At 37.9% G+C, this 14,161-nt stretch overlaps 1 protein-coding gene across 1 annotated transcript in view; it reads right to left on the minus strand.

The window, feature by feature from the left end:
* The window catches only part of THSD7A (thrombospondin type 1 domain containing 7A), a 484,105-nt gene that overhangs the window by 36,122 nt on the left and 433,822 nt on the right, over positions 1 to 14,161 (minus strand). The window contains exons 14-17 of the mRNA XM_040260579.1: positions 12,158 to 12,336; positions 9,913 to 9,918; positions 7,585 to 7,718; positions 2,626 to 2,779 (exon numbers count right to left, since the gene is read on the minus strand). Of these exons, the coding sequence (XP_040116513.1) occupies positions 2,626 to 2,779; positions 7,585 to 7,718; positions 9,913 to 9,918; positions 12,158 to 12,336 (473 nt within the window). The remainder of the gene's footprint in view (positions 1 to 2,625; positions 2,780 to 7,584; positions 7,719 to 9,912; positions 9,919 to 12,157; positions 12,337 to 14,161) is intronic.

Here is a 14,161-nt window from a genome sequence, read left to right on the forward strand (position 1 = left end):
GCCACTGGCTAATTTCAACAATCTCATCTGTAAGTCCAGGTGCTGGATGAGTTTCTGATGTGCAGTCTGGCTCTATGATGCTGTGGACAGGGAATGCTGCCTGCCGTTCCAGCAGACAGAGAATGGTCCCACTGTCCCGGTTCCACGAGGACCAAACCATCACCACTGCAGCTACTGCAGGGGCTGTGCCCTGAGGCAAACAGGATCGAGAAAAAGAGGCACCGTTCCATGCTTTGGATACTGACCCGAGATGGTTAAGATACATGTCTAAGGAATAATTTCAATGAGCCCAGAGTCCTGCATATTCCTATACACAAGAAAGCACTAACATTATTAACTAGAGATTTCTGTTTCACGAATTAGCAGTACTCTTTTTATATTTGACTATGTGTTTTTTTCCCAGCAAAAAACTCCTGCTTATTCAGGCTCCTCCTCTACCTCTTTGGAGCAGTTCCTCAGTCTAAAAGGCCATCTCCCAGGCCATTGTCCTCAGAACAATGAACCCCAGATGAAACTTAACTGGCAACTTTCAGGTTGTGTCTTTTTCTTGAGGTGACAATACTTAAGAGTCTATGTGTCTAACCTGAAAATATATCCGTTCCCCTATGTTTACTGCAGCATTATTTACAATAACCAAGATATAGAAAAAGCCCAAGATGTCCATCGATGGATAAATAAGCTGTAGTATGATAATACAACAGAATATTATTCAGCCATAAAAAGTGAGGATGCCTACAATTTGTGACAATGTGGATGGACGTCAAAGGCATTCTGCTAAGTGAGGCGTCAGACAGAGACAGACAGATACCGTCTGCTCTCACATGTGGCATCTAAAACAACAAAACAAAACTCATAGAAAAAGATCAGACTTGCATTTAACAGAAGTAGGGGTAGGGGAGAGGGAGAACTGGAGGAAAGTGGTCAAAGGTACAAATTTCCAGTTATCAGACAGTAAGTAGTAGGGATACATCCTTACTAATACATCAGGTTCAGCGTGATGACTGTAGCTAACACTGATATATGTTATATAGCAAAGTTGTTAACAGAGTTAATCTTAACAGTTCTCACCACAAGCAGATCATTTTTCCCCCTTTATTCTTTCTTCTTTTTATCATACTTATTTGAGAAGATGGATGCTAGCTGAAACTATTGTGGTAATCGTTTCACAATATACGTAATCAAACCATCATGCTGTATGCCTTAAACATGTCTGTTGATTATCTCTCAATACAACTGGGATTAAAAAAAAAAGAGTCTATGTGTCAAATATTAATAGATACATCACATCATCCATACACAAAAAAATATATGCTCATACTAATTACTGTAGGTCACACATTTTACTGTAGGTCACAGAACTTATAATCTATTTTCTTGGACCCAAAAAATTAAGGTTGTGTGTACGTGTGTGTGTTAGTTGATCAGTTGTGCTTGACCCTGCGACGCCATGGACTGCAGCCCACCAGGCTCCTCTGTCCATGGAAAAACAGCTATTAATATTTTCCTTATGTGCACACATACATGGAAACAAATGTAAGGTGGCACTAATCTTAAAAAACTGGCTGCTATTCTCCTACTGGTACAGTCTTGTTTTGGAAACATTTGGTTATTAAGAGCAGAAACAGTAACTTCAAACCTGATGCTATGAAATTAGAATACAAAATCATTCACACACCCTTGTGAAACAGCTGATTGATTCTTTGTTGCAGTTTATTCTGTATCCAAGTCAAATGCCACCCTGTTTTGCTCCTGCTCTATCAGTTGGCTGCTAATCAGCATCTTTAATAACTTTAACACTGGAACAGAAAATTAATTCCTCCTTGAAAAACATGTATCTGTCCCATATTATATTTCAGCAAATAAATTACACATTAAATATTTTTTCCATGCTTTTGATGCCACATTGAGTGTGCAGCTTTACAGATATGCCCGGGGTAAGCCAAATTTCCTACATCATCAGCCAGTCCTGTTTCAAGTGACTCTCCTCCCCAGGGCCCATGGAAGTGCCCCATGGGCTGCTGAAATCTAGAAGCTCGGTGCGATTTGAAACTCTCAGCTGGCTTTCCAGGTCCAAAGACACTCAGAGTCAGTGCCTGGAAAAAGATTCATTGATGCCCAGATTTCTTCTTTCTACTCCCTTTCTTACCAGAATCTTTTGAGTTTTAGTGTCAATACTCCTGCTGCCATATCCCCACAGTGTGAAAGATTATTCCTACGATTTAAATAAAATGGCCTGGGCAAAAAGCAAGGGATGATAACAACTTGAGACCACGAAAGTACTTTTACTAGAGTCTCATTCTTTATCTCTTTACCTGGAGAGAATCATTATCACCACTGCAGTTTTTAACATGCTGTGTATTCATAAATCAATCTAAAGGCATTTTTGTGCTAGGATTAGGAGGATGGTGAAGGAGTATGAAGTTTGCAAGAGGCTAAGCTGTGCCGGGATGAGTCTAAACACTGCTGATTTTAAATGGTGCATTCGTAAGAATGAAGTAGCCGACAGCACACCTTGCTTTGGTAACTAATTCAGTAACCAAGTCTTCTTTTCTTAATGGTAGTTTAAAAGCTTTAGTGGTAAGGAATTTAGCAAATTCTACATCAACTAATGGTTAATTGTCTCACCAAAGAGCATCGGGTCCACGGACCCCATTCGGATACCACACAATCCTCAGGACATGGCAGTTTGCACTCTCGAGAGCCCAGGGGCATCTCTTCTGGGTCACAGAGGTAATCCTCTACATGGTCAGAGGGGCCATCCGCTGTGTTCTGCATGCATCTAGAAGAAAACACGTCTATCAGTGAAGGAATTTGGACAATCAAACTGGCCAACCCACCAGTTTCAAGGTTTCTCTTAAGACATCACCATGGAGGTAGGGGATGGGGAGCTTGGAATTTAATGAATAAAATTCTCCAAACATAAAGACACAGAAGATCTCTGCCTCCCATAAATAGTTGGAGCCCTTCAGTGTGACTTAAAAATCTCTGCTTGCATGTATCATTATCATCTTTTAAATTGTAGCCACTATGTGTATACTCTGTATATACAAACTCTATGTGTCTTCCTCTGAAAGAAGAGAGTCATTTATTTACACCTAAATTATCATGAAGAAACTAAAGCACTGGCCAAAGATTTTCAGAGATGGGTTGCAATTTTGGAATATAATGCATTTTTTTTCTTTCAAGAAAAATAGTGGATTCCACAGAGAAGGTAGATTCATATATGATGGAGGACAAGGCACAATGAAATCTCCTAGGCAGAGGTCTTATTAACTGCTTTTGAAAGTAACTGATGACATTTAACAAGTTATTTTGTCATTTAACAAGTAATTTTAGCTTCCCATTTGCTGATAACCTTAAAAGAAAGCCAGAAGTGAGAGACAATCATTAGAGTAATAGCACGACTTCTCTAAATGGGGTTGCTGGGATCTTCCTATATCTTGACCATTTTTTTTTTTTCGTTAGTTTCCTTTTAACAGAATAAATCCAAACATTTCATTACATTTCACTGTGTTGTGAGCAGTCATAAAGGGCTCTTTAACTCATGTCTTGGGAATCTAATTAAAGTGGCTAGTATACTGGACTTCGCTTTTTACCATGGTTAATCTCTCCAGGTACTTTTCTAATAGAAGACAAAAACTTTATCTTCTCATTTGTGACTCAGAGAAGGTCAACCAAATTATTAAATTTGGGAAGAGAACTGCATTGCAGGAGATGAAGAGGAAGGCTTGGGCTCTTAAGCCTCAAACCCATTGCAATGTTTTAAACTGTTGGTTGCATTATATTACCAATTATACCTGGAATCTCAACTTTTCTCAGGGATTTACAATCAGTAGGGAGATTGCATCTTGACAGTTCTACTCTGCAGAATCACCTTTCCATACCATGCTGCTGATTTTAAGAGAAATGTGGGTTTCCTGTGGGATACATCAAAAACTGGAAAACTATGCTGTTGGTTTCGTCTTAACTGGCTTTGTAACCTGAAAAAATATCCACACAGATACCCAGCTCTGCATTTTTTTGTATGCTGAATATAAATATAAAAAGTAATCACTCATGTTGACGTTTGGCAGAAACCAACACAATACTGTAAAGCAATTATCCTTCAATTAAAGATAAATGAAAAAATAAAAAGTAATCACAAAACCTGCAAATGGAGACTTTTTTTGCAATTTCACTGTTGAAGGAAAAAAGTAAATTATACATTTGGGGGGAAGAATTTTAGTGTCCTAGGAAAAAATTTCTAGCTTCACTGGCATTTTAAAAATGCTCTGTTGACAGCAGCTCTGAGAGGACATGGAACAGACAGGGCAGTTCAATCTCCAAAGTTGGATTTGCTGCTAAGAAAAGATTGCATTCATGTTAGGCTCTGACATGATGTACAAGGATTAACTTGCAAAATTACCTATTGATCCAGAGTTAGGGACAGATGTTCAATACTCTATTAAGTACTTACGTACATAAAACTTTTTATTTTCAAAGGCTTTTCTTTTCCTTCAGTTTTTATTATACAAGTAATAAATTCATTTTAGGAAAATCAGAAGAAATAATAAAAAATTCACTGTATTATATCAGAGAGAATCACTCTTAGCCAATTACTGTATTTAAACATATATTTTCATTTCATTAAATAGGAATAAACTTTACCTACTATTTGCACCATTTAGGAAAAACATTAATAATATATGATAAACATCTCATGTTATTAGCTGTTTCCCTAAAACATACTTTTTAATGATTACATTTGAACTTTGCAATTTCATCATTTAAATGTGCCACAAATGCAAAAAAAAAAAAAAACAACCCTTCTTGTTGACATTCAGATTATTTGTAAGTTTTATTTATTTGACTTTGTATTAATGATATTTTTATCACTGTAAAATGGGGATAGTGGTGTAGTCCCACCACCCTATTTAGCACTGCAGAATATAGAAAAACTATTTGGATCAAGTCTGGAGCCCAAAGGAAGGCAATTTAAGTTCATTTGCTTTCTTCAAATGCCTGGATTTTTTCCATTCCATAAGAGAAGGGATTATGCTGTGAGACTATCAAACTGTTTTAGAAAACAGAGCATAGAACCAAACTGCGGCCAAGGGTGGAGCCCGGCACCCACCACAGTTGTGGCAGTAAGGGGGTAGATTGCCTGCAGAGATTTCAAAAGCAACAGAAATAACCAAATCTGACTGGTTTTTATTATCATCATGTGCTGGAAATTTTAGAAAAATGTCAATGAAAAAATATTCTGTCTCACCAGGGCAAATCACTACTATTATTCAGCCTTTGATATGTCACACCACCCTAAAAGGGCTTCTGTAGCAGCTGAGCTGGTAAAGAATCTGCCTGCAATGCAGGAGACCCCAACTTGATATCTGGGTCTGAAAGATCCGCTGGAGAAGGGATAGGCTACCCACTCCAGCATTCCTGGGCTTCCCTTGTGGCTCAGCTGGGAAAGAATCTGCCTGCAATGTGGGAGACCTGGCTTCAAGCCCTGGGTTGGGAAGATCCCCTGGAGAAGGGAAATGCTACCCACACCAGTATTTTGGCCTGGAGAATTCCATGGGCTGTATAGTCCGTGGAGTCACAAAGAGTCAGACACGACTGAGTGACTTTCACTTTCATACTTCCTTATAGATGTATTTGTCCTGAAATGTCACCCAATGGTCACATCTAACATGACATTTAACCTTAAGGAACATTATTACATGATAAGAAATTTTCATCAATTCTCTATTTGTGTTAAAAATGTTTACTGAAAAAATAGGTTGACCTTAAAAGTTACTTTGTTTAAAATGTGTTTGAAAACATTGACAATAGCCATTTGGAAAGCAAAAAGAAGCAACATATATGAATAGAGAGCTGGAGGGAAAGCTGAAAGAAGCTATTGTAATTTTTATATTAACAAAAAACCCAACTTTATCAAATTTTTAATATAAAGAAAATACTTTTATATTTTAAAGATAAAATTTAAATTTGGCAGAAGAGTAGTAGAAAACAGAATATCTGTCTTTTTCTTCCCTGTTTCCCTATTAACTCATTTTCTCCACCCTCCACTTCATCCACTTTTTAATATTCAGAAAATAATTTGAGAGTTAAGATGAGTGAGGTTTAAAAAAAAGAGAGAGATTATTTTTATCAGAGCCAATGTTCTACACAGAGTCCCAAGGCTTTATGATATAAACATTAATTTGCTCTACTTTCCTACTGAAACAGATAAAGAAACAGTCATCTTAAATTCACTTATGTCATGAGTAAGAATGGACTTCTTCACAACTGGAAGTTGTAAAGCTTTCGATGTTTTATATTTTTCTTTACCGTGTATCACTCAGTAGAGTTAGGATAAACTGGCTAAAGAGTGACATTTGCTTTTCAATGCAACTTTGTCACTTTACTCACTGTCTGCTTAGGCACATTAATTACTTAGTACTTTTGAATCTTCTCTTAAAGTGGAGATAATAAAGCCTCATATACTGATTTCCCAGGTTTGAGACCCTTAAGAATCATATGCAGATGCTTTAGGTATAATTTAATGAGTTAATTTGATTGTATTACACTTATTACGGGCTTTCTTTGTAGCTCAGTCAGTAGAATCTGCCTGCAATGCAGGAGACCTGGGGTCAATTCCTGGGTTAGGAAGATCCCCTGGAGAAGGGAATGGCTACCCACTCCTGTACTCTTGCCTGGAAAATCTCATGGACAGAGGAGCCTGGTGGGCTGTAGTCCATGGGGTTACAAGAGTCAGAGACAACTTAGCAACTAAACCATATTTATTACAATATTTCTATTGTATTGGGTTTTAGAGAATTTCTATGACTACGACAGGGTCTCAGTTTGGAGAGAAAGCATTTAATAAAGGGGACAGACATATAGATGGATCTTTCAAAACACTAAGGGGCTATGTGGGGCATTATAGAACAAGCCTGCTCAGAAGTCTGACAAGGCTCTCATACTTTCTACGACAGTGGAAAAATACTGTGCTGTCTCAAAGAATAGCCACTAGCCCCCTCCGACTAAGGAGCACTTAGAATGGGTCTAGTGTGGCTGAGGAAATGCATTTTATTCAATTTTCACTAGTTTAGATTTCAAGTGAAATAGCCACACATGGTGAGTGGCTACCCTACTGGCCACTGGCCACTGATAACACATGAGAGGCACTAGCCAGCCAGGGCTTTTAGTGAAGGTTTCCCAGGGGAATGGGAGTATTCAAAAGGTGGACAGTTTGATGCCTTAGCATCAAAAGATAAAGAGTGTATAAAAGATTATCACTGAGCTATGGTTAGAAATACAGTTGACCTTTAAGGAAGAACTGATTGGGATTGGAAAATCTGCGTTTAGTCCACCTCACATTCACTATGCAGCCTTTTTCCGGCAAGAGCACTGAGAAGCAAAGCCTCCAAAAGTCAGAAGGCGGAGGGTGACAAACTGCTGCTGGAAGCAGATCCTTTCAGAGCGTTCCATGAACACAAGACCCTAAAAGTAAAACTGAAGACAACTTCACTCAGGAGACCTGGGGGGAGGCCAAGGTCAGGTTGGCACACAAGAACTCGGGAGGTGGCGGCGCCTTTGCTTCCCCGTGCTTGACCTTACCTCACTTTTCGGGTTTGCACACCCTCTCCGCAGTTGTCCCGCGTGTTCACAAAGGTCACCTTGCAGATGCTCCACGGCTCTGTGACCCATATGTACTGGCTGCAGTCACTGTGGCAAGGGACGACCTCATACACCTGAAACACACATGGTTCTCAGTGACCTCACTGCACGGAGCCTGAGAAGGTGAGAGGGGACACCTCACATGTCAGTGATCATGATATTTCACTTTTACACCAGCCTCTCTTTTACTGTTCATTGTCCTAAAACAGGAACATGGAGGCCCTCGTGAGACTTCAAGTTGCAGCGGTGAAGGGCAGGCAGGGCTAGCCCTGTTGTGTTCTGCAGATCTGCGATCACACTGTAGCTGGAGATCAGACCTCACGGACCACAGCAGACACACTCCGTGCTTTCCTGGACTGACCCTTACTACATGGTATTATAACTTCCTGGGCCATCCCTCCTGGTCAGTTTCCTGTGTCTTCAGTACTTAGCCCAGAGTGTTCATATGTGAGGCATTCTATAGAGACTTGTTAAGTAAGATGAATAAATGAATAGAAGAATTATCATTCATTTTTAAGTAATTAAGGAAGCATATAACAACACTTTTGAAACTGTGGTTTGGGAGAAGACTATTGAGAGTCCCTTGGACTGCAAGGAGATCAAACCAGTCAACCCTAAAGGAAATTAACCCTGAATATTCATTGGAAGGACTGATGCTGAACCTGAAGCTCCAATATTTTGGCCACCTGATGCAAAGAACTGACTCATTGGGAAAGACCCTGATGCTGTAGGAGAGACTGAAAGGCAACAGGAAAAGAGGGCAGCAGAGGATGAAATGGTTAGATAGCATCACTGACTTAGTGGACATGAATCTGAGCAAACTCTGTGAGATAGTGGAGGACAGAGGAGCCTGGCATGGGGCAGTCCATGGGGTCACAAAGAGTTGGATGTGACTTAGCAACTGAACAATAGTAAGAACACAGCATATAAAAGTAGTTATTTTCAAATAAATATAATTTGACCCATTTTCCAAATAAGTATGTATACCATTAAGAATTTTTTCATGTTCCATATAGGAAATTAAAAGATAAATAATATGAAATACAGCTATCTTAAATAAAGTTATCTTAAATCATTTAGGGCTTGGAAGTAAGGTCTGAAATTGGTCTCATATTACACAGCTGCAAAGCAGTGAGGGCCACATGAAATAAAGCAAATTGTCGGTGCTCTGGTGCCCATTAAGGCTTGCAGGTCCAGGTTTGTGGTGGTGTCGTTGACTGGTCTCAGGATTTTTAGCACAGTGAACCAACTATAGTCTTTTCTCAGTGAGAGAGAAGAATAGAGTAAATTAATTAAAAAAAAAAAAGGACTTTAATCCACTGCAACAGAGCTGACTCAATCATTAAAGAAAAATGCCTCTTAAAATTATTTCAAAATCTATGATAATTCAACTCTATTTCCTACTTTATAATACCCACCCATACACAATACTACGTGAATATTTTATATAGTTATTCAGTTCCAGAAAATACAGATTTAAATAGTCCATTGGAACCATTCTTTGTACAAATTTTAGTTTTACTAAACATCCCCGGAAAGTGAATAAAGTTGACCTACCACACATAGGAAAAAAGTATGCACTGTTGGAGTAAGAATCTGTAATGACTGTCACAAGTGATCACCTTCACATTGTGTGCTGTATTAAAATAGGACTAAATACTATTTTGCTGCTGCTGCTACTGCTGCTAAGTCGCTTCAGGCGTGTCCGACTCTTCGAGACCCCACGGACTGCAACCTACCAGGCTCATCCGCCCATGGGATTTTCTAGGCAAGAGTACTGGAGTGGGTTGCCATTGCCTTCTCTGAAATACTATTTTAGTATTTAGTAAAACACTACCCTACATGTTGTGGAGAAGGGAACGATTGAAGGGGAAATGCCATCTTTCCTAGCCCTTTGACGGCTTTCATTTTAATCTCCTACGCTGGAGAGAATACAGATCTGTTCGGAGCGGCCTCCTGTGACCACTTGGAGCCCACCTACTCCTCTCCCTCACCCAAGAAGCATGAGACAGGAGGTGTCGCTGCCCTTTCAAGGCGAGAGATTTAAGCCTGTTCTCCCCATCCCCGTACCTTAGGCCCTGATTTTAAAACGAGAAAACGCATGTAACACGTTAGGGGAAAAAAAGGGAACAGCTGCATAAGAAAAGTTTTATAAAAAATATGACTTCGTTTGTGTGAAAGATAAAAAGAATACATTCTCTGATGCCAGGAGTAAAATGGAAACCAACAAGCACTCTATCGTGAACCATGAGGTTTAGCGGTTCTTACCTGGGCCTGGAGCAGGGTTCACCAGGAATGAAGCAAAGGGAGAGAAACAGAGACAGGTTAAAATGTTGGTATATTTGGCAAGAAGATCTCACGTTCTAAGTTTCAAGTATTATCCATATAAAGAAGGGTTTTGTTTTTTGTTTTTTGGTAAATGACTCGAACATTTATCTTAGACCTTGAAATAGAAAAGCCACCTCCTTATTATTGTTTAAAATTAAGATACACAAACGAATTGCAAACAGCACAGTCCAGGAAAGGATTTGATAGGCAGGATGAAGAAATTTTAGAAAACCGAGTAGACCTCAAAATACGTATCATGGGGAATTAATATATGACTGCAAATATCTGGTGGACCAAACTGTGAGTGGACTATTTATAGACTGAGCTTAATCAATTCATTCACCCATATTTCTAAGGAAATGAGTATTTGCTTCCTCAAATGGAAAATGGAACCTCAGAAACAATTTTCAAGGCAAACTACCACAGGTTACTTATTGAGGAACGTATGGCTGCAGGAAAAATCTATACGACTTATAACTTTCACAAATTTACACCAACCCTCCCCCAATTTTCAGTTATGCAAACCTTTGCATATTCTTTACTTTTCTTACATTTTACTAACAAATGAATCCTTAGAAGTTTCTACTTTTAATGTAGAACATTTATGCTCAAAGATTCAGAAATCTATTATTTCCTGTTTCAGTTTTGATTTTCCATTGTACATGTCTCAATATACCACCAGTAGTCTGGTAACAAATACTCAGATATCATGCCCTGCATTAGATTTTATCAGAGTGACACAGAAGTGGCTTAGGTAAAAGTTTTAGTAGCAAAGACAACTTGGCAAAGCCATTTTGAACTTTTCTAAATTCACTACATAAAAGACGTTGAGGCAAACAAAACTTAAATTCTGACTGGCTGTGCACATACACACTGAAGGTAAGAAAATGCGTAGAATTTATTCAAAACATGAATAAAATTTATTGAAATTTAAGTTTACTACTGGAAATTCAATATTTCAAAACTTCTAGAAAAATATTCTTTTGTATTATAAACAGTACATTTCAGAAATGCAGAACATTACATTCTACATTTCAGAAAAGTGCATCAGGGTCCCGCATTTTCTTCTTTAGAAATCGTTACTGGGGTAGAGACACTCGATTACCAGTAGGTGGCAGCAGTGCAGTATATTAGTCACCTTTAGTTGCATTTATTTAAAGGCAAGTTTAGCAATTTTACTTGGGAAAAATCAACATTCTTTTAGAAGACTTTCTATGCAATTTAATTCTCCACTTTCCTGGCCCTTAATTGCTTTATTCAAAAGTTATTTTTATTTCTCTATAATTTTATTGTGATGAACAAAGGTTATTTTGGGAAGGCAAATGTATATGGGTGAGCAGTGTATTTGAAGATTAAAATTAGACAATCTATGTGTGTATGAAGCATACCTACATATTTAAATTTGGTTCATACATATAACTTTGTATACATCTTAATATCCACACACATATCTTCATATCTAGTGTGAAATTCACTCTTTGTTAATCCTCATGTAGGCCAAACATGGCAATAACTGTCTGATGAATCTTATGTTACATTAAACTAGCAATCTTATATTAAACAATTCCCCCTATTAGATATTTCACTCTTTATTTCCAATGATACACAAGTAATAACTATAAATAGCTGCTAACAAAGTGTGTATTCAAAGTCAAAGAAAGTTCCAAATAATACTAAAAAGGCCAATCACTAAATTGATAGATAACACAAAGTTACTTTAACACCATCTTCATATCTCTTTCATCTTATCATATTTCATATCAACAGAATATATTTCCCAATTTTTGACCCACACCCTACATACCTTCCTTGATTTTAATTTGTATGGTTGGCAATTGAGATTTTTTTTCTGAGTCTAATGGATTTATCAGATAAGACAATCTTGCTCTCAACACTCAAATAACAACAGATTAAATACCTTGACAGTATTTCAAAGGTAGATTTCATTTTTTATTTCCATTATATTAATACCCACATATATACACATATAGTATATTAAATCTCTTGAGAATACAGAGATCATCCATCTGACTTGTAATTTTAATAATTTACTCAGGCATTGTAAAGATAAAGTGGGTCAAGTATCTTATTCAGGGGTTACTATTTGTTCTCTAATTTGGATAAAAAAAAGAAATCGATGTGCATCTAAGAAGTATTTTACAAAATTCCCAAGAGCAGAAGATACCTGGTTGACATGGTCCAGTTTGGGGCATGGCCTCCCTCCATTATAGGGCTTTTCACGCAGCCATTTAGACCGAACCTTCACACCGCTCCCACAGGACTTGCTGCAGCGCGACCAATTGGACCACTCACTGAGCTTGCAGTCTGAGGGGCAGGGGATGATGCAGGCCTCTTCAATGTAACCTGAGCGGACAAAAATGAGACAAGAGCTGTCTCCTCCACTTGTCACTCGGCTATTACCACCCACCATTCCAGCCCGTTTAGAAGGACTTGGCATGCGAATGTAGAGGTGTCTCTGTCATTAGGGGCTCAAATTAAATCCTGCAGGAAAATGACACATAACACAGCGACTCTGTTAAAATAACAGCTAAGCAGCTGCCATATGATCTGCTCAGGATTCATGCTCACCATATTTCAACATTTCTGACTTTCTGACAGCTCGTGTTTAATTGACAATAACCTCTCTGCTGCCATGTCATTCTCATGCTGCCGGAATAATACATTAAAACAATTAGAACACTTTTCTATAAAATCCTAGCTGCTGATGTCATCTAAGTTCGAGTGTCTGAGTCCATGCAACATTCTTCCTCAAGAAGAAAGCCAGACCCTCTGAAGCAATATTCAAAAGGAACCATTTAACTTACCACCTTATGTTTCGCTTTCACTGAAAATCAAGTCTGATGAAGAAAAGTGAAGGATTTTAAATAAATAATGCCTCATATTATTATAGTGCTGTCAATTTCAAAGCACCTTCACATACTGTATTCATTTGATTCTCTTGAAAATAGCATAAATGTAGTGGACATGTACTGATGTTCTACTGGACAGATAAGAAAACAGGTACAGAGAGATAACTGAAAGGGCAAGGTCGGTCACACAGTCAGAGATGAGGCTAGGATCTGAGTCTAGTCTAGCATTCATCCCATCAAATCACACAATTAACTTAAGAGTCTACAGATTTGTCCTGAGAAATGGGAGCATTTTCCTTAACCATTCCCTTAGTACCAACTTGGCATTTCACAGTTATCAATTTATTCCTATTTTTCTCAAGACAAATAAGTGGAAAAAGCAAAATTCCCCTGATCAAGAGTCAACTGTTATCCTCCATCACACTCTGCCTGTGAGAGTGGTTGTTCTAGAAGCAAGAGAACACTCTGCTCTTATCATTTTACATCAACACCAAAGATTCCATTTTGAAAATGCCTATAATGTAAACAGTTTCTCTTAAGAACTCTAGGTAGACTTTTAAAAATTTCATTGAGACATAATTTATATATCATAAAGGTCAGCTCATGTTTTGGTCTTTATGCAACCATCACCACCATCTGCTTTTAGAACATTCTCATTAGCACTGCTCTACCTATTAGCAGCCATTTCCCAGTTCCCCTCCCGCACTCTAACAACCACTAATCTAGTTTGTGTCTCTAAGAATGTACGTATTCTGAACATTTTATAAAATGAAATCAAACCTTATGTTTTATGATCGGCTTCTTTTACTTCCTGCAATGTTTTCAGGATTCTTCTATGTTGTGACATTTGTTAGTACCTCATTCCTTTTTATAACTAAATAGTATTCCATTGTATGGACATATCATATTTTTCAATCCTTTCGTCAATTGATGGACATTTTAGTTGCTTCCATGTTTTGTACATTACAAATAATGCTGTGAATATTTGTGTACAAGTTTCTGTACACATGACTTTTCAGTTCTCTTGGGTATGTATCTAGGAATGGAATTACCTGATCATATGATAATTCTTTATTTAACTTTTTACTGAAATGCCAAACTGTTTTCCAAAGTGACTGTACCATTTGACGACACCACTAGCAGGATATGAGTGCTCCACCTTATACATTTGTCAAAACTCGTTTATTATGTCTCTTTTATTTTAGTGTCCTTTGAAGAACAAAAGTTTAAATGGTAATGAAGTCCAATTTATCTATTTTTATTGCTGTGCTTTGATATCCTATTTAGGAAACAATTATCTAATCCAAGGTCATAAAGGT

This window comes from Oryx dammah, unplaced genomic scaffold (genome assembly GCF_014754425.2).
Source record: "Oryx dammah isolate SB20612 unplaced genomic scaffold, SCBI_Odam_1.1 HiC_scaffold_18, whole genome shotgun sequence".
Lineage (NCBI taxonomy): Eukaryota > Metazoa > Chordata > Mammalia > Artiodactyla > Bovidae > Oryx > Oryx dammah.